This window comes from Nelumbo nucifera, chromosome 3 (genome assembly GCF_055504915.1).
Source record: "Nelumbo nucifera cultivar China Antique chromosome 3, China Antique-T2T, whole genome shotgun sequence".
NCBI classification, from domain to species: domain Eukaryota; kingdom Viridiplantae; phylum Streptophyta; class Magnoliopsida; order Proteales; family Nelumbonaceae; genus Nelumbo; species Nelumbo nucifera.
Genome location: NC_142651.1, coordinates 86,530,841 through 86,551,179, shown reverse-complemented (window position 1 = coordinate 86,551,179; position 20,339 = coordinate 86,530,841). Strand labels below are relative to the sequence as shown.

Genomic DNA, 20,339 nt, shown 5'->3' with positions numbered 1-20,339 from the left:
TGGAAGCTTAGTCACATACTGCCTGATTTTTGGAGGTCAGTGGACGAGCCCAAGACTAGAATCTCTTGGGGAAGGGGTTCGGTGGCCAGGAAGAATCAAAGAAAAAAAAGGGGGGGGGAGGAGAAGGGGAACAACTCGGTTCTGTTTTTTGAAGCTCGACTGTGTTTGGACTGTTGAAGCTCGAACTGTAAGTTGTGCTCAGTTTTTTGCTCAGAAGTTCGACTATGTTTGGACTATTGAAGCTTGACTGTGTTTGGACTGGTTGTTCTGTTTTTGAAGCTCGACTGTGTTTGGACTGTTGAAGCTCGAACTGTAAGTTGTGCTCAGTTTCTGGTTGTTCTGTATTATCTTCGACTGTGTTTGGACTGTTGAAGTGTCCGAAAACCTTAGCTGTTCTGTACTACCTTCGACTGCATTAAATCTGGTTTAACCCAGAAATTTCTGGGCTGTTTTTTCTCTTCTTCTTGGACTGTTAAAACCTGTCGAAACATCCTTGTAACAAGGCTGTGTATTGTTACTCATATTTTGGCTGTTTTAAGGGGTTGTACGAGCTGTTTTTTGGGGTCTTTTCTCTTCCTTGACAGTGGGGCTATCTCTATTGCCCACACTGTGTTTGTGAAAAGGCCTGTTCAGCAATACCGATTGGTATTTACTCTTCTTGGCTGAGTGCACAACTTTGAAAAGGTACTTCGGCTGATTGCACAATGCCTAGGAGTTTCTGATTACTTCTTGAAGGCTGAACTCAGTATATTGTCTTCTTGTGGTCGGTTGAACTCTGTTTAGAGTGTTTACATGATGTACTCCTCAGAGTTTGAAAACAAAAGTGGTGCCGAATATGGACTGGTTCAGGGAACTCCAAATGATTCCTTATTGACTGTGACCACAGTTAAACTAGATGGAACTAATTATCTGGCATGGTCACAATCAGTAAAGATTCATGTTTGTAGTAGAGGAAAGTGGGGATTCATTTCCGGGAGTAAGAAGGCTCCCCTAGAAGATGATTCATTCTACGAGAAGTGGATGCAAGAAAATTACACTGTTATTGGGTGGCTTGTGAACTCAATGCAGCCGCAAATCAGCCAACACTACCTATGGATGAATTCAGCAAAAGAAATTTGGGACAGTGTTGCGGAAACCTATTAAAAAAAAACTCAATGTGGCCCGGACATATAAATTGAGAAGCGATGTAAAGAATTTAAGACAAGTAGAGAAACCTCTTGCTGTATATTTCTCAACCCTGAAGTCCTTATGGCAAGAGATTGACCTAATAGAAGCTGTACCTTGGGACACCACCAATGATGTAGAGACCTACAGAAAATTGGTTGAAAGGAACAGGGTATTTGAGTTCTTAACTGGACTAAACCCAGAATATGATATCACAAAACAGAATATTCTTTCCAAGGAGTGTGTTTCTTTGTCACAAGCTTATGCATTGGTGAGTAGTGAAAAGAGCAGAAGGTCTGTTCAGGTTCAAGGGGCTGATATGAATGATCACTTTGCCAATATGGGGTTTAAACCCAAAGGGAATGCTGGAACTTCTGGTGGCATAGGAAAGAAGTTATATGTGAGTACTGCAAGAAGTCAAAGCACACCAAAGATAAGTGCTGGAAATTACATCCTAATCTTGTTCCCAGTCGGTTTCAGAGAAGGTATGATAGTAAAAGATCAGGAAGTGCAAATGTAGCTGCCGGGCCAGATAGTGAAGAAATGTCTGCTTCTGCACAGTTGGCAACCATGAGAGCAGAATATGAAAAGTTTGGGAAGATGATCAGTCAGTTGAGTGATGTGACCTCTTCTTCCAACCCTTCAGGCAATTCTTCTGCTGCTTCAGCATTTGCTCATTCAGGTATAAGGGCTTCTGCCAATCATGCTACCACTTCAGGTAATCTCAAGATCCCTTGGATTATTGACTCGGGTGCTTCTGACCATATGACTAATCTTTCTACCCTATTTGTTTCATATGACTTGCTCCCTGGACGTGATAAAATCACTTTAGCTGATGGTTCACTTGCCCCTATCTCTGGTAAGGGAACCATCAAGGCTACGGATCCCTTGTTCCTACCTTCTGCCCTTCATGTACCTAAACTAAATACAAATTTGTTGTCTGTAAGTAGTTTAACCAAATCACTAAACTGTTGTGTAACCTTCTTTCCTTCCTACAGTGTTTTTCAGGATCTGGAGTCTCAGAAGGTGATTGGGAGTGGCCATGAGGCGAACGGAATATACCTGCTTGATACCCCGGAACAATGCACTGATCATCTTGGGAATGCTGCTCTTGGATCTGTTTCTTCAGAGTCTGTTAGTCGGATTATGTTGTCATCGTCGTTTTGGTCATTGTCTTTTTCTGCCTTGAGTCATCTTTTCCCTGAACTGTTTAAGGGAATTAGTTTGTCTAGTCTTCATTGTGAGTTTTGTGAATTGTCAAAGCATTGTAGAAACAATTATCCTTTGAGTAATAAAAGATCTTCTTTTCTTTTTAATATTGTGCACTCTGATGTGTGGGGGCCTTACCACTTACCTTCCATGGGTGGCTATAAATATTTTATCCTGTTTATTGATGATTTTTCTCGGTTCACTTGGATATTCCTGATGAAATCCCGTGATGAAGTTCCAAGACTTGTAAGACAATTCCATGAATTTGTTTTAACCCAATTTGATACCAGGATTAAAATCTTCAGATCTGACAATGCAAAAGAATACTTTGAGAAAAACCTATCCTGCTATCTCTCTGACATGGGGGTTATTCATCAAAGCTCATGTGCTAGGACCCCAGAATAGAATGGGGTTGCTGAGAGGAAAAATAGGCATATTGTTGAAGTTGCAAGAAGCATCTTATTTGCCTCACATGTTCCTACCAGGTTTTGGGGTGATGCTGTTCTTACTGCTACCTATCTTATAAACCGTATGCCATCCAGGGTTTTGGGGTTTAAGTCTCCCTTCAATCTTCTTCATCCAGACAATGACCTTTTTCCTGTTCCTATTCGTGTCTTTGGCTACACCTGTTATGTACATGTCCCAAGTGTCCAAAGGCATAAATTTGAACCCAAAGCTCAAAAGTGTATCTTCCTTGGTTATTCCCTCACACAGAAGGATTATTGTTGTTTTGATCCAAAGTCTAGCAATCGGTATGTCTCAATGGATGTCACCTTTGATGAGTTTTCCCCCTTTTATGGTTCCTCTCCAGAAGGACATTGTCCACAGGGGGAGGATTTGTCACAGGTGTTTGCTCTTCCTCTTCCTGTCCCTGTTGAGTCTCTTGATGTGTCTGCTTCTCCTTCAAATGCATCAAGGGTGGATCAGTCGTTCCTTTCCCCTTGTCCCAGTACTCTACCTTCTCGTCCTATCTTCAATCCCAAGGTGTATCAAAGGCAAAGATCCAGAAATGTGCATGTTGTTTCTCCTACAACACATGGGCCTCATACACTTCCAGTCACAGAAGAGACAACAGGTACTGTTTCAGCATTTTTGGATTCATCCTTCCCTGACCTTGATATTCCCATTGTTGTTAGGAAAGGAAAACGGAAGTGCACTGCACACTGCATTTCCAAGCACCTTTCTTACAGTTTGCTTTCACCTCCATACTTTGCCTATCTTTCTTCTGTTGCTTCTCATCCTATTCCCAGGTCTGTGTCAGAAGCTCTTAAGATTCCAGAGTGGAGGGATGCTATGAGATCTGAAATCGATGCCCTATACAAGAATGACACATGGGAAGTGGTGGATTTGCCTGAAGGGAAGGATCCAGTCGGTTGCAAGTGGGTCTTTACTATCAAATACCAAGCTGATGGCACTATTGAAAGGTACAAGGCCAGACTGGTTGCAAAAGGCTATACACAGACATATGGGATTGATTATTTAGAGACCTTTGCACCTGTTGCCAAGATGATATCTGTGAGGGTTCTTCTATCTTTAGCTGACTGGCCCCTTTATCAATTGGATGTGAAGAATGCATTTCTGAATGGTGAATTACATGAGGAGGTTTATATGTCTCTTCCTCCAGGGATGTATGGAACTGATATGAAAGGGAAGGTATGCAGGCTGAAGAAATCTCTTTATGGACTAAAACAGTCCCCTAGAGCATGGTTTGAGAGATTTAGAACAACACTTGTTAACTTTGGTTATGTGCAGACACAGTCCGATCATACTCTTTTTGTGAAGAGGAGTGGACCTCTGGCAGTATACCTCATTGTGTATGTAGATGTTATTGTAGTGACTGGTAATGATGTTTCAGGAATTCATGATCTAAAATCTTTTCTCCATACAGAGTTTGAGATTAAAGATTTGGGGGACTTGAGATACTTTCTTGGTATAGAAGTGGCTCGATCCAAGGATGGGATTCTTATCTCCCAAAGGAAGTATGTTCTTGACTTGCTCTCCGAGACTGGAAAGATGGGTGCTAGACCAATTGCTACTCCTATTGATACGAGTCATAAACTCTCAGCCTCAGAAGGGACATTGTTAGAAGACAAAGGAATCTTTCAGAGACTTCTTGGGAAACTTTTGTATCTATGCATGACTCGGCCAGATATTGCATATGCAGTCAGTTGCATTAGCCAATTCATGCATGCTCCCCGAGACACTCATCTGGCAGCAACAGAGAGAATCCTATGTTATTTGAAGGGCTCCCCAGGAAAAGGTATTCTGTTTGCCAAGCATGGTCATATGAAATTTGAAGCCTACACCGATGCTGACTGGGCCGGAAACATTGATGACAGAAGATCTACTTTTGGGTATTGTAGCTTGGTGGCTGGTAATGTTGTTTCTTGGAGAAGCAAGAAACAATCGGTTGTTGCTCGGTCCTCTGTTGAAGCAGAATACAGGGCCATGGCACATGGATTTTCTGAATTATTATGGCTAAAATCATTGATGGAAGAACTTGGAGTTGAATATGACAAGCCAATGATATTGTACTGTGATAATCAGGCTGCCATCAACATTGCTCACAACCCAGTGCAACATGATAGAACCAAGCATATTGAAGTTGATCGACACTTCATTAGGGAAAGGATCTCTTCGGGTGAAGTGTGTCTTCCTTTCATCACATCTGAAGGACAGTTGGCAGATTTTCTCACCAAAGGCATTCCCAAGGCAAAACTTCAGCATGATACCAGCAAGCTTGGCATGATTGACATCTATGCTCAGCTTGAGGGGGAGTGTAGAGAAGATGGGCCGAATGGCCCATAGGTTGTTTATTCTTTCTTGTTATTTATGTTTCTTTTCTGTAATGGGCCTTATTCTGGGCCCATCCTGTCTATATTAAGTTCTTTGTAAATTCTTGCCCACCTAAGGGCCTCCTTGTAATTATTCAAATATATCTTAATAAAAGAATGTTAGGGTGTTGAGAGAAAGTAGGTTCGAAACTCTCATTCTCAGACCCTCATTGCTGAACTCTCAAGCTCTCTCCTCTCTTCAGTTTTCTTCATGGCTTAAATATAAAATTTTAAATATATATTACTTTATAGCATATGACATAGAATATATGTATAAAATTTATGTTATACATTATATGGTATAAAATATTTATATATATTATTTATTAGGTGTCATATTATACTATTTTTTTTATCAGCAAAAGGATTTCATTAAAATTAACTAATAAAGCTTAATACGACTGTTGGAAGATTCCAACACCCTTCAGTAACAATTTTACAAGTTTCCCTAAAGAGATTTGTCCTGTCAACTCCCTGTTTAGCTAGTACATCTGCTGCCCCATTGGCAGTTCTTCTCACCGAGATGAAATGTGAATTTAATTTCTTTGCAATAACATCAATTTCCCTGAAAGCATGTCTATATTTCCAAGAAGCTGCTTTGAATTGATTTGCCAAATGAATTACTAGTTGTGAGTCACCCTCCACTTCCAAATCTCTAAGACCAAGCTGCTGTGCTAAATCTCAAACCTTGTAGAAGTGCCAAAATTCCTGCCTTAATTGAGTCTCCTAAGCCCACTGGACCTGAATACAATACCACCATCAATCCTTGATAATCTCTAATCACTCCCCAATTCCTGCTCTTCCCAGGTTGCCCATAGAGCTACCATCAAAGTTCAGTTTCAGTTTATTTACAGCTGGGGACTTCCAATCCATTCTCACCTCTTCAGTGTGTGTACCTGTTTGCACCACTTTAGACCAAGCTCTAATAACGCTATTAACTGAAAAGACTTTGAACAGCTCCAATGTTTTTACCCAGTGCGCAGCTCTCACTAAGATAGCTTCCAATAGTTCCTCCTTAGACCTGCTTTCTCATTGAAGATTCTATTGTTCCTTTCTTCCCATATTGTCCAAACCAATATAGCTCTTACTGTCCTCCACATGATTTTCCGTCTCTTTTGCTTGAGCCTTAGGAAGTTGGGGTTGAACAGGCTTACCACTTCTTGTGGGGGGACCCATTTGCAACCAAAGAGAGAACAAAAATATTCCTAAATGAAAAGCACAAGGGGACAAGAGAATAATGAGGAATGGTTTCATCACTATCCTTACAAAGCACACACATGAGGAGAGAGGTAGGAATTTGGCCTCCTTTTCTATAGCATGTACAGAGCTTGTACTTTAGGTGGGATAGGTTTACACCAAATTTCCTTCACTGGAAAAGACAAACCACTGAAGGTGGAATGAACTAAAAAGTTAAAGAAGGAAGCATCAAAGAACAAACCATCAGGGGAGGGGGTCCAAACCCTAGCATCAGGTGTATTTTGGTCCAAAGAAACATTCTCCAAAGAGGAAAGTAAAGAAATGAGTGACCCACATTTGTTATCCCTTAAGCCCCTCCTGAACCCAAAATCCCAATTGATCCCAGTTGGGGATAGAGCACCAAATTTGGAAATAGGTTCAAACTTGTAAGTTGACAGGGAGTAAAGGATTGGAAATTGTTTGCAAAGGGGCAAATCACCTACTCAAAGATCCTTCTGAAAAAGAACTTTATTTTCACACCCCACATCAAACTGAATGGAGTTTAGGGAAGCAGGGAGTACCTCTGTTATTTGCTTTCTATGACGATTTTGATGAGGTATGAGAGTCCAACTTCGCATCCTAGCTATTCTCCTCTAAATCATGTATGCTTTCAATGACTTTGTGCCAAAGTCTATCTCCTTCTAGGGGGAATCTCTAAATCCACTTCCCTAGTAGAGCCATATTCCTCTAGATCAGATTCCCAATACCTAAACTACCCTGCTCCTTTGATTTACATACCTGTTCCCATTTTATCAAGTGATCCTTCCTTTCATCCCCTGCTCCCAAAGGAAGCCCCTCATAATCTTTTCTAGCTGTCTATTTTGACTGGGATCCTAAAGGTGGACAGGTAATGGGCTGATTCGCTAAGGTGGACTTAATTAATATTATTCTTCCCCCTAAAGAAATATATCTCCTTTTCCATAGAGCCAATTTCTGCCAAATCCTTCTAGGATTGGTTTCCAAAATCTTTCTGCTTTCGGGTATCCTCCCAATGGTAGGCCAAGATAATCTAGGGGCCACTCTTTCACCTCACAACTTGGGGTTTCTACCAATAGGTGAATGCTACCCTCTTTCAAATTGATTCCCGCCACATAGCTCTTACCATCAAATCACCCTTTATAATTTCCCAACAATCATGGTAAAAAGCCATTTGGTCCTAGAGATTTTGATCTTTCCATCGAAAACACTACTTCATGGACCACTTCCAAACTAAAACTTCTTTCTAAGAGAGTTGATTGAATTTTAGGTACCCTGTTCCCATTCAAGGTCCCAATTTTCCAAATTTCTCCTTCCTAAAGTGGCAAAGATTGCTTTAAAATGATCCACAAAATCCTTAACAGTTATTTTTTGATCAATAACTGAAATTATATTAATAGGAAAGATATAATAAAATACATGAGAGAGGTAAGCACTCTTTAACTCTCCCCAAGATAAGGATCAATTACAACATAGCCCAAAATATACTCTCTTCCCATCCATTGTTTTGCAATGGAATTAGCAGTCCTCTTTACCCATAGTAGATTTATCTCCATGTCCCCTGGTCAACCACCTATACTTCTTTTTTTTTTTTTTCATTAGAAAAAGTGTTAACAATTTCCTCCTCTTTGCTAAGAATCTGCCTTGCAACCTCAATACTGGAGATCAAATTCTTTCTTCTTCTTCTTCCATTTGCCAAGGAGTGAAAAACTTTTGTGTTGCTATCTCCTTCTAAAGCCAATTACATTTCGATTTTCGTTTCCAAGAAATTTCTTCTTTTCTAAGAATCTCCTCTAACTCCACCTTTAATCTCCACCTTTCTGATCTTTCCTCCACCAAGCACTCTCTTTGAGTCTATAGTCTGTTTAGGGTTCAAAACTTCTAAACTTCAAAGGTTTTTTCAATCACTTTTCCATTCTCAAACGTCTAGGGTTTGAAGTTTTCTCTCAAACCTTTCACCTTCGTTAGCTCTCAGGTAGGTGAAGCTTGAAGCTTCACTTGATCGCTGCCTCTCTTCTCTTAATCTTGTCAGTTAGGGATTGGTCAAGGATTGAAGTTTCTAAGGGTTAAGGTTTGGATGCTCGAAGCTTCACTCAATCTCTGCCCCCTGTTCTCCTCTTGTGCCCCCTCAGATGTTGGCATGTTGTATGGTCTTTTGCTTCGACCAAGAGAAGATTGGATCTCTCTCCCAATGCCTATTTTCAAAGAAGACAAGAAGTAGGGTTTGCAAGTTTGTAGCTTCACCAATCACCACCGGTGCTTCCTCTGTTCTCCTCTTTCGCCTCTGTTCACCAATCACCTCCAAGTTCGATCACCGCCTTTGTACCACCGATGGCCCTTGTCTCTAGTTTTCTTAAGGCCTTTTCTCCATTCTCTATAACTAAGGCCTTTCAATAGTGGATTTTTGCTTAGTGGAAGGGCGTCCTCCTCCTCCTCCCAATTTTGCATTTTCTACATTCTTTTGCAAAAAATTCTGCATTTTTTTATATTTTGCATTTTTAATTTTTTGTAATTGTTATACATTTTGTGCATTTCTGTATTTTTTTACATTTTTCTATTAATTTTTGCATTTTCTGATTTTTGGCTCAAATATGTATTTTTGAATTTTTTATCATTTTATGTTTTTTTTTTGCAATTCTACTTTTTTTGGTATATATATATATATATATATTAAATTTTTATTAATTTCTGTATTTTTCTGCAATTTGTTTATTTTGAGAATGAAATATATATTTTTTGACTTTTTATCATTTTATGCAAATTTCTGATTTTTGGCTGAAATATGTGTTTTGAATTTTTTATAAATTTGTGTTTTTCTCAATTTTTATCATTTAATGTATTTTCTGTAAATTCTACTTGTTTGTTATATATAATAGTTTTTTATCATGATGTATTTTTCCTACAATATTTGATTTTTTTGTTAAAATATAATTTTTTGAGTTTTTGTCATTTTATGTACTTTTTTTAATTTCTTTTTTTTGGCTGAAACATATTTAACAAAAATCTGCATTTGTAGGTGAGGGTAAGTGAGTCAGTATGGATGAGGGTGGGTAAGGGTCGGTATGGATGGGTAGGTGGGTCAATATGGGTGGATGAGGGTCAGGGTGGGTTGTGATCCATAAACAAGGATTGGTGATGGCCTGATGGGTCATGGTGGGTTGGTGGGTCAATATGAGTGGGTTGGTATTCAACCCTTACCCAACCCACCCATTTTCCACTCCCTATCCTCTAATCTTTCAAATTCATGCTTGTTCCATTCTTTTATTCTTTCTTTTAGAAATTTTATCTTTCTGGTGGAATTGATCCCCTTGTTATCATAATTGATCTCTTTCCGACCACCAACCTTTATTTTTTTTTTAAAGAAAATTTGATTCTTCCATCCACATATTTTCAAACCTAAAAGGGGTGGGCCCCCTTGGCAAACCTCCTCAAAAAACAAAGGGGATAGTGGTCTGAGGTTACTCCATGTAGGATGTGCTTTCAGGACTAAGTTTCCCCAGAGATCCTCCCAGTCTACTGAGTATAGGATCCTGTCTAGTTTAGAACACACCGGAACCTCCTGGAAGTTAGACCAAGTAAAGGTAGCTTGCAATAGAGGAGATTCCTTTAGTTGCAAAGACTCCACCAAACCATTAAATTTCCTCATGCTTGTGGTTATGCATTGATTGGAGTTGTTTGTTTCACTCGTGTATCGAAGAACATTGAAATCACCTCCCACACACCAAGGACCCTCCCAAAGAACCCCAATTACAACTAACCAAGGTTCTAAATATCAACACAGGCCGATATGCCGGTAGAGTGTATTGGTCTGTGTCGGTGCTATTTTTTATGTTTTATTTATTTATTTTTTCAAAACCGGTTCAGAGGGGTCGGTTTAAGTCCCGGCTACCCTCTGAACCATGGTCTGACCCGATACAACCCCTGTAGGGGTGTCTCTTGGACAAGTAGTAGTTGTCATGTGCCTTGGATATACAGGCATGCTGTTAGGGAAATAGAAAAACCTGTCAAAGGAGTTGAATACAACCTTTAATTGGGCAAGAGGACTTCAAATGTGATGGTTGATACATAAGCAAAACAGGGAGTTTATAGACAGCAGTTGTTTTGTGCATCATTATATGTCTGTTGTACCTTTGGGTGGCAGGATATCCAGATATTTTAGCCATAAACCTCCATTTCTCAACTTGTTATTAAACCCTTTCCAAATGTGAAACTATTGTCTTCTTTATATTTTAGATCTAAATCATCCCCTAGCTCACCATTGTGGAAACCAGTGTAGGAAACTGGACTGGACCGGTAGGTTAGATTGGTTAAACAGTGACCAGGACCTTGACTGGTTCGGTCGTACCCTAATAACCGTTTTTGCTAAAAGACCACTCGGAAAACCAGTGAACCGGTTCTAGAGGTTCATGAAACCGCCCGGGTCTTTAAACAATTGAAATTTTAAAATGTTATTAACAAGACTTGAACCCATGACCTCTTGTTTTTATATATTGCTTACTTACCATTAATCCACTTCTTTATTTGTGTTAATTAATGACCTTTTATTGTACATATTACTTTATTACGCACGTATTTGCTTTAAAATACGTGCCATCCATCCACCATATTTAAATATATTATATATAATATTTATATGACGTATAGTATTTATATGTATATGTTACGTCATCATGGTTTGACCCCAATTGAACCTCTGACCCGTGAACCTCTCCCTTCTTTGGTTCTATGCCCCGGTCCAGTTCTCTGTACATTGGTTGAAACTGTGATACTAGTTTCTTGTCCTACACTCTGATTAAGTAGGGGTTCAAGCATTCTTCCTTTCTTCGACAAAATTTGTGTGTTCCATTATTTCTAAATTGATTAGAAAAATAGCTGCCCTTGAACTTCTTCATATGATATCTAGAGAAACATAGGCCTGGATAAATTCCTACCATCCATTGGCTGCTTTGTCCGGGTACCAAATGAAGGAAAAATGCTTCAAAATGCCAAAATCAAAGTTAAACGTGATTAATAAATGAAAAGTAGTTTAAAATTTATCTCATGATTCATAAATGCATTCATGCAGATATTATAACCAATGAGAATGTGATATGACAGTTAGGGGTGCTCATGGTTTGGTTAATTGAACCATGGGCATATCTCAAACCGAATAATCCTTCGGTTTTTCAAATATCCCAAACCAAAACCCAACCAAATCAATCAGTTAACTGGTTTGGTTCTTTGGTTTTTTATATTTATAATATATTATAAATAAATAAATATATATAATAATACAATATATTAGATAATGTAATCTAATATATATATGTGTATATATATATATATATATATATTGGTGGGTTTGGTTTTTTTATAAGTAAAAGATTATTAAATTTCATTGAAAATCATAATGATAGGCATTGTTACAAGTACGAGATGCAGCTTCATTGTTAGAACAGAGCTAGTACAGAATTACAATGCATTAGCCTCTCTCCCCATCCACTGTTTCCTTAGATTCATCTGCTGTGTTAACCACTGAAACTTCTTTATTTCATTTCTGTAACACCAAATCACTGACTCTAGATCTCTTGCCCTACCTACCACCACCTTGGGAGTCCCCTTCAATTACCGGGTTCTCCATGTTCAAGTCTTTTGCAATCTGAACACCTTGTAATACTGCAACTAGTTCAGCCTGTAAGGAGTCTCCAATCCCCAGTGGTCCTGAATAAAGTGCTAGTATGATCCCTTCTGTGTTCCTTATGACTCCTCCAATTCCTGAAGGACTTGGATTGCCTTAACACTGCTCCCATCAAAGTTTAATTTCACAAAACCTTCAAAAGGAGGTGTCCACATTGGCCTTGGTCTGATCTTCTGCACCGAACTAGATGCCATTGGAAATTGGTTCCTCCAAATATCATCAAAAGAGAACCGTCTAAATGAATCCAGAGTTAGTAGCCAATGTATAACCCTGGTCATTACACAGTCCAAAATCTGTTGTTTGCTTCTCTCCTCTTGAAAGATTCTTGCATTTCATTCTTGCCATAGCGTCCAAAGTATTGCTTCTTTAGTACACCTCCACATTATTTTTCCCATACTTTTTGGCCAAGAAAAAGTAGCACAGTCAAACAGTAACTTAATCTCCCTTGGCATGTTCCACCTGCACCCAAATAGAGAGAAAAACCAATCCCAAATGTTTGCAACAAAGGAATAGGAAATTAGTAAATGATAACAATATTTACCATTGGATTTGCAAAGAGTGCACCAGTTCAGGGAAATACACAAGAAAGGCCTTTTTCTTTTGCAGGTAGTCCAGAGTGTTAATCTTCCCATAAGCCACTTCCCAGCAAAAAAGCCTTAATTTTAGGAGGAACTGGCTGATACCAAACTTCCTTAGCGGGAAAGAGAAAGAGGGGTAGGGGATTTGCAAAGAGCAAGAAAAAAAGAAGCACAAGAAAATAAACCTTTAGAACTTGGAACCCAAACTCTTCTATCCAGTTTAGAAGGCTCTAGGTAGATTTATCAAGGATAAGTAAAAGCTCTGACAAGCAAGTGAGCTCTTCAATCCTCAAACCCCTTTGAAACCCAAAATCTCAATTATGAACCAAAGGCAAAATAGGAGGTATTACAAATTTCAAAATCATCTCATTATTATACCTGGGGAACTGATGGCGAAAGCTATGGATTGCTTAACAAGGTGCTGCCAAAGTAGTCCGACGTGATACACCTGCATCCCAGCCATTCTCCAACCTCCCATGTGAAGGGATGAGAGATCCATCATATGGATGGCCGAACCCTGCAGGAAGGTTGGGCGAAATTTCAAAAATTTCTCTCTCCCCCATGTGGGAATCGCATTCCCTATTTTAGAAAACTACATTTTCAAGGATCAATCTTGAAACCAAACCGGACCAGATCTGAAACCACAAGGGAGGAGAGGGATATACCTGATACGGAGTAATGGTAAACCCCCAATGAAGGTGTTCACGCCCAAGGAGAAATCCAAAGACTGCTTCCATCGAAGATGACACAGTGCAGGATGAAGCAGAATCAGCAGGACGACTCTTCAGCAAGAACCGAATTCTTCAGCAAGAATGTGATGGAGGGCTGGTGAGCACGACTTCAGATTACCTTTTCTACCAAAAGGTAATATCAAGAACCTTTCTTGATCACTCCCACAGGTGGAGATCAAACTGGTAGGGCGGCAAGAGTAGGAGAGAAGAAGACAGTGCAATCAAACTGTGTTGTCTCTCTCTGGAATTCAACAGTCTGTTAGATGATTTGGAGGTTCGCCCTACTCTTCTATTTATAGCCTTAAAGAGAGGTTCTCCTAATCCCATTAGGAGTTTCCTAATCCAAATCTTTTATTTGGATCTGGACTCTCTTTAAGAGATAAGGATAATCCCTTATCTTATTTGTAGATAAAGATCACCCTTCCTAATCTAATTAGGAGTTTCCTGATCCAAATCTTTATTTGGATCTGGACTCTTTGAGTGGATAGGGACAATCCCTTATCCTATCTGCTGATCTAAATCCCAGAACCGCCATCTTTTAATTAATCTTATTAAGCCAGTTCGAATTGGGCTTTAGGCCCATTAAGTATATGTGCTCACTTAACCTCCAAACTGCTGCCCAGTTGGCTATCCTTGTATGGCGTGGGACCCAAACATTGATCTACACATCAGCCATATGGGTTCGACCCAACCTCTGTTACAAGGCCTGGCCGAATTCACTATAGGAAACAGTGAACCCCAGAGTCCATCATCATGGGCTCTTAACGGGCCCAACATTTACACTAAATGGTCATTGGGTCAAGCCACCTTATAAAAACCCAAGAACCATGGGCAGATGCAAGATTAGCCCATCAGGTATTACCCTCAATGGTCTTACACTTAACCTCTCAGCCCATAATGATCAAACATTACCTGACAAGAGAGGACCTCTCCCTCGGTTGCAAGGTACAGTGCTGCACTCTCTACTCACATGGATCCTGGGAATTAAGACCTTTTGCAAACATTTTATATATATATATATGTATATCTCTATATAAATATATTTTGCAAAACAAATTTCAACGGTTGAAATCAACTGCTGGCAGTTTATGTTTCCATCAGAGAGAGTGCATCCCCGATCATTCACTTTGTCCGACAAAGGGGCTGATCCTGTCACTATGATCACCCACTTAGATGAATTCTCGGATTGTCCCAACATACCCAGGGGTCTGGTGCGACATTACAGTTTTGCCCATTTATCTCCAAGGTCCAGGGCAATACTGGAATTCTGGTCCGGTTCAGGGTTTCCAGAAAACCCACACTGCATGTACCTCAAGTCTCACATTGGCAGCTAAGACAAGCCACCCCAACCAACTTGGCGGCACATCAGTGTCAGCCTTGGCAAGATAAATCTCCCCAGATCTATCCATTGGCTATGAAGATTCTAAACTAACACGAGTCTCATATGTGTCCAGTTTAAGGGTATTACACAGAAACACACCATAATAACATGAATCAAATATGTACTTTATTCATTTACATTAAATTTCATAATGTACATCATTCTGATTGGAGCTAAGGGCATAAACTGTCTAACACCATGAATACTGCCCACCACCTTGTGCCACAAACTCTCCCTCTCTAAAGGCCATCTCCATAATCACTTCCCTAAAAGAGCCATATTACTCTTTCTCACATTCCCAATACCCAAACCACCTTCTTTCTTACTTCTGCATACAATCTTTTATTTGATTAAGTGGTCTCTTTTAGCCTCACTTGGTTCCCAAAGGAAATCATTTCTAGCCAAGATTGATCTTATTAAGGTAATCCTACCTCCTAAGGGAACATGGTTTCTCTTCCAAGCTGCCGGTCTTATTTCACACTCTAAGCACTCCGCTAATGCACTTAATGCATTCCCTTCCAAATGAATCCTTGCTAGGTAACTCTCGTCTAAATTTATTTTCAAATTTGAGATCCTTTCAAACTTCTTGACCAGTTCTTTTAAATTCCTCACCCTCCTAGTAACCCCCCTTCACAAAAAAAGTTATGATATCATCTACAAACTGAAGGTGAGTAATTGGAACATTGTTTCTCCCCACTCTCCAACCCCTAATCTCATCTTCCCTGTTAGCCTTAAAGAGGAGTCTACTAAAAACATCCGCCAGTAAGGTAAAAAGAAAAGCTGAGAGGTGATCACCTTGCCTTTAACCCCTTGCAGGCTGGGAAGAACCGAAGAAGTCTCTCACCACTCCATTAACAAGAATAGAATAGTGACAAGACCGAATACAACCAAACACCCAATTGCACCATCTCTCCACAAAACCACACTTTTGCATCACCTCTATTAAGAAATTCCCATCCACCATATCATAAGCCTTTTCCAAGTCCAATTTGCACACAAATCCTTCTCTATTAGATCTCTTCATTTCCTCTACGCATTCATCGGCTCGGATATATATATATATTATAATATATAATATAATTATAGAAAAAATATATAATAAAAATACTATAATTCTTATTTTTTTAAATATAAAAAAAATATTTTTTATATATAATTTTTAATTTTTATAAAACATTTTTCTCAAATCGAGCTCGAGCTTATGAGGTTATGACTCGAGCCGAGCTCGAGCTCAAGGTTTTAGCTCAAACTGAGCTCGAGCCTCATACTATTTGGCTCGGCTTGGCTCGAATCCACCCCTAACTCCAATTCCTTTGTCAACTTCCATCTCAAGTTCCTTTCTTCGGCATTAAGGTTTCTTTCAATCTCCACCTCATCTAGTTCTTCAATGTGAGAGATTAGGGTTATCTTCCTTTCTTCTATCCTTCCAAAATGTTCCCTATTTCATTCCTTTATATTATCTCTCAAATGTTGCAATTTTTGGTCGGTTTGGTTAACCGCTGGTTTTTTCTAGATTAACCAAAAACCAAACTGGTCCTTCGGTTAACTGGATTTTTTTGGTTCAGTTTCCTTGGTTTGGTCCAGTTTTTCAGTTTTTGATGAGCATCCCTAAATTGAAAGTATAACATTTCATGCATAAATAGGATAGGAATTATTCATTCTTATGCATGGTTGCTAATGGTTGTATTTGTTCTATTGCTAACTTGTGCGTCTTAGTTTTTTAGGTACTGTTTATTGATTGCTTCCTGTTTCTGTGAAACTTCTTAAACTGATTACAGCTTAGGTTTCAATCGTTGTGCATGTGTTTTGGATGACTTTGTTTTCTTATGAGTGCAGCCCTCATTCTGGCGAGTTCAGTGGAGAAAATATTCGGTTGGGTTCCCGTGGTGACAGCTACTATGAATACTTGATAAAAGTTTGGCTTCAGCAAGGACCAAATCGAGATAGTAATTTGAAGTATTTGCATGACATGTATGAGGAAGCAATGAAAGGCGTAAGACACCTTCTTGTTCGGAAATCTGTGCCAAAAGGATTGGTTTTTGTAGGGGAACTGCCTTATGGATCCAAGGGTTCTTTTAGTCCAAAAATGGATCACCTGGTATGTCATACTTCTGAACTTGTGGACACTTAATAGCTACCTTATTGAAAATTCATGTCAAACTTGCCAGTAAAATTTAATTCCCCTAGTGGCCTTTTTGAAATCAATCAGCAAGTCATTCCAAGGAACTGTATAGTGGGTCTATACTAGTAATTTGTGAGTTTGGTTTGTTTTATATGATGTGACAACAGATCTGACAAAAGAACAAACAAAAGAGTAAAAAATATAATTTTTTTTTTTTTGCGTAAGATAAGGTAAATTTATTAAAAAGAAAACAGAGTATAGAAGACGTATACAAAAATAAAAAGAAAAAAACAGGGGCAAAACAGATCCCACAAGCCATTCCAACAAAACAAACGAGCGAGCCTGAGAATGCATGAACAAGACCTCCCACAAACAGTACCCCAACCTAGAAACTCTTTTGAAGCTTGATTAGAACTTGTTAGGGTCGGATGTTAAGGGGTAGTTTGGTCTTTTTATCTTATATTAGTAGCATGGTATACTGTCCTTTATGTTTTGATTTAAGTGTTATGTCCCATACTTAGGGGCATAAGAGTCATTGTAACTTAAACTAGAAACCTTTAAATAATACCTGGCCGACTAGAGAGTTAGACTTTCTCTCTAGTTCGAACCAGATTTTCTTCTCTGCCTCTCCTCTTTTTTCTCTCTTCTCTCTTCTCTCTTCTTCTCTGTTCTGTTTCTCTATTGTTCTAGGACTGAAACCAGTACAGATTAGATCTGTAACATGGTATCAGAGCGGCTGTGGTTGAGTCATATGTTAACCCAGAATTTTAGATCTCCTTCTACCCTAGTTCTCTGTATAAATCTCACTGATCACTTGGAGTTTCAAAAAAGGGCTGAAAAGGAGTGATTGTTTTCTTCCTTTGGAGGTTTTCATGCCTCCAGTTGGTGGTGCAGTGAGTGTTTCATGTGGTTGGTAGGAACCCTCTAATCGATTGATCGAAGAGGGCTGTTTTAGGTGGTGTAGTGGCCAGATTGGTGCAGGACTGATTTGTGTGGTTTAAATAGGTGGGTTTCATGGGTGTCACAGTGTGAAACAAGTATCGGTTAGTTGCAGACCTAGTGGTATGCATGTGGAGTGTATCTGGGTGGTTTTGTGGTGCTGAAAGTGTATGACAGCAGTGACTGTTATTTTTGAAATTGTGACAGTAGATGTTTTCAGCAATAATCAGCCATTAGTGGTGTAGTGTGGTGGTTAGAAAGTGAAATGCTGTAATATCCTAGTGAGTGGGAAGTTTGTTTTTACTATGACAGCTATGGGAGACAGCAAGGAACAAAAGTCTAGTTTTATTATTCCCCTTGGTTACCTGAATGTGCAGATGACTTGTATTAAACTAAATGGTGAGAATTATGTGCCTTGGGCTAAGTCTGTATAGGTCTTTCTTAGAGCTAAGAAGAAAGTGAAGCATGTGAGAGAGGAAAAACCCTGAGTTGATTCTTAGGGATACAGTGATTGGGAACAAGAAGATGCACAAATTATGACATGGTTGTGGAATAGCATGGCACCTAAGATTTGTTTTAACTTTATGTTCTTAAATACAACCAAGGAGATTTGGGACCATGCAAAGAAGCTTTACTATGGACAAGATAATACTACCTGAGTATGTTAGTTTTACCAAGAGTACTTTAATCTACAACAAGGTAATCAAAGTCTTGGAGAGTATTATGCTAGCATGAGGAATCTTTGGAATGATTTGAATGTTTATCATCCCCTTACATCTGACGTCAAAATTCAACAACAATAGAGAAGGAAGCTTGATGTTACCAGATTTTTAGTAGGGTTGAAGGCTAGAGCATAGATACTAGGTGGATTTGCCCTTCCCTCTCTAGAGGAAGTGCTTTCTCGTCTCTAGAGGATTTCTATTGGACTTCCGGAGCATTCTATTGTGTTTGATAGGTTTGCTTTTGCAATAACAAGAGGTGGAGGTCATGGTGGTAGAGGAGGAGCTCGAGGAACACAGCCAGGTGGTGGTGGTGTAGTGGTCCCCTGTTCAATCATGGTGGTGGGCATATTGGAGGTTGAGATTCAGGGGGAGCTTGTGGTAGAGGATGTGGTAATGGTGTGAGGAAGTGTATGCACTATGGAATGGAGGGACATACTATCAATTTTTGTTATGATCTACATGGGTCACCCTCTACCTTGGCCAATCATGCGGCGGTTAGTGGTGATGGCACGAAAGATGAAATTCAACAAGTTGATTAGACACGTTCTACATCTACAAATGTCTCTGGGAAAGAGATGATGAGTGTTCCACGTAATGAGTATGAGCGGTTCCTTTAGGCTACGTCTCAACATAATGCAACTACTCTTGCCCACTCAAGTATGGCTTGTTTGGCATCCAAACCCTCTCATTGAATTATCGTCTTTGGAGCTTCTAATCATATGACTGGGATTCTAGATGTGTATTTTTCTCTTTCTCAGTCCTCTACATCACATTTTTCTCCCATGTGAGGCTCTCTCCAAATCTGAGTGGAGGACAACTATGCAAAAGGAAATGGAATCCTTGATAAAAAATTAGATATTGGAAATTGCAGATCTACTTGTTGATAAGGAGACAATTGGATGTAGGTGGGTGTATACTGTGAAGTACATGGTTGATGATGGGAGCATTGAAAAGTCCATGGAAAGGCTGGTTACAAAAGGGTATACTCAGACCTATGGGATAGGCTACTTGGAGATTTTTGCACCAATGGTAAAAATGAGTGTAGTTCAGATTCTCTTGTCTCTAGCAACCACCGATTCTTGGCCCCTTTTTTTATCTTGATGTGAAGAATGCTTTTCTCAATGGAGATTTGCAAGAAGAGGTGTACATGGACCTTCTAACTGGTTTCTATGGTGATGTAGGCAAGGGAAAGGTATGCAAATTAAAGAAGCCTTTATATGGATTGAAGCAGTCATCTAGATCTTGGTTTGATTGGTTTAGGGGAGCATTGACTTGTTTTGGATACACTCAAACCCAATCAAATCATACCTTGTTTGTGAAGAGAAGGGGATCAATGGTGTCAATGCTAATAGTATATGTGGATGACATTATGGTCACAAGGAATGACTTGAGTGAGATTGATGCCTTAAAGAAGATCCTACACCAAGAGTTTTGAGATTAAGGACCTTGGGGAGCTATGATATTTTCTGGGTATTAAAATGGTAAGATCCAAACATGGGATCTACATTTCCCAAAGAAAGTATGTGTTGGTTCTGCTTCAGGAGTGAAAAATTTGGAGTCAAGCTAGTTGATACACCTATGATGCTCTACTATGATAATCAAGCAGCAATTAACGTTGCCCATAACCTAGTTCAGCATGATAGAACAAAGCATATATAAGTAGATACACATTTCATAAGAGAAAGGGTGACATCTGGGGAAGTTTGCTTGCCATATGTTTCATTTGACTGTAGCTTGTTGATGTACTCACCAAGGGGGTCTCAAAGAACA

The 20,339-nt window shown here is 39.4% G+C and overlaps 1 protein-coding gene across 1 annotated transcript in view; it reads left to right on the top strand.

Annotated features, from left to right (window-relative positions):
• MNS3 (alpha-mannosidase 3) overlaps nt 1-20,339 on the top strand; it is a 48,176-nt gene that overhangs the window by 24,905 nt on the left and 2,932 nt on the right. The window contains exon 3 of the mRNA XM_010281350.3: nt 16,623-16,884. Within this exon, the coding sequence (XP_010279652.1) occupies nt 16,623-16,884 (262 nt within the window). The remainder of the gene's footprint in view (nt 1-16,622; nt 16,885-20,339) is intronic.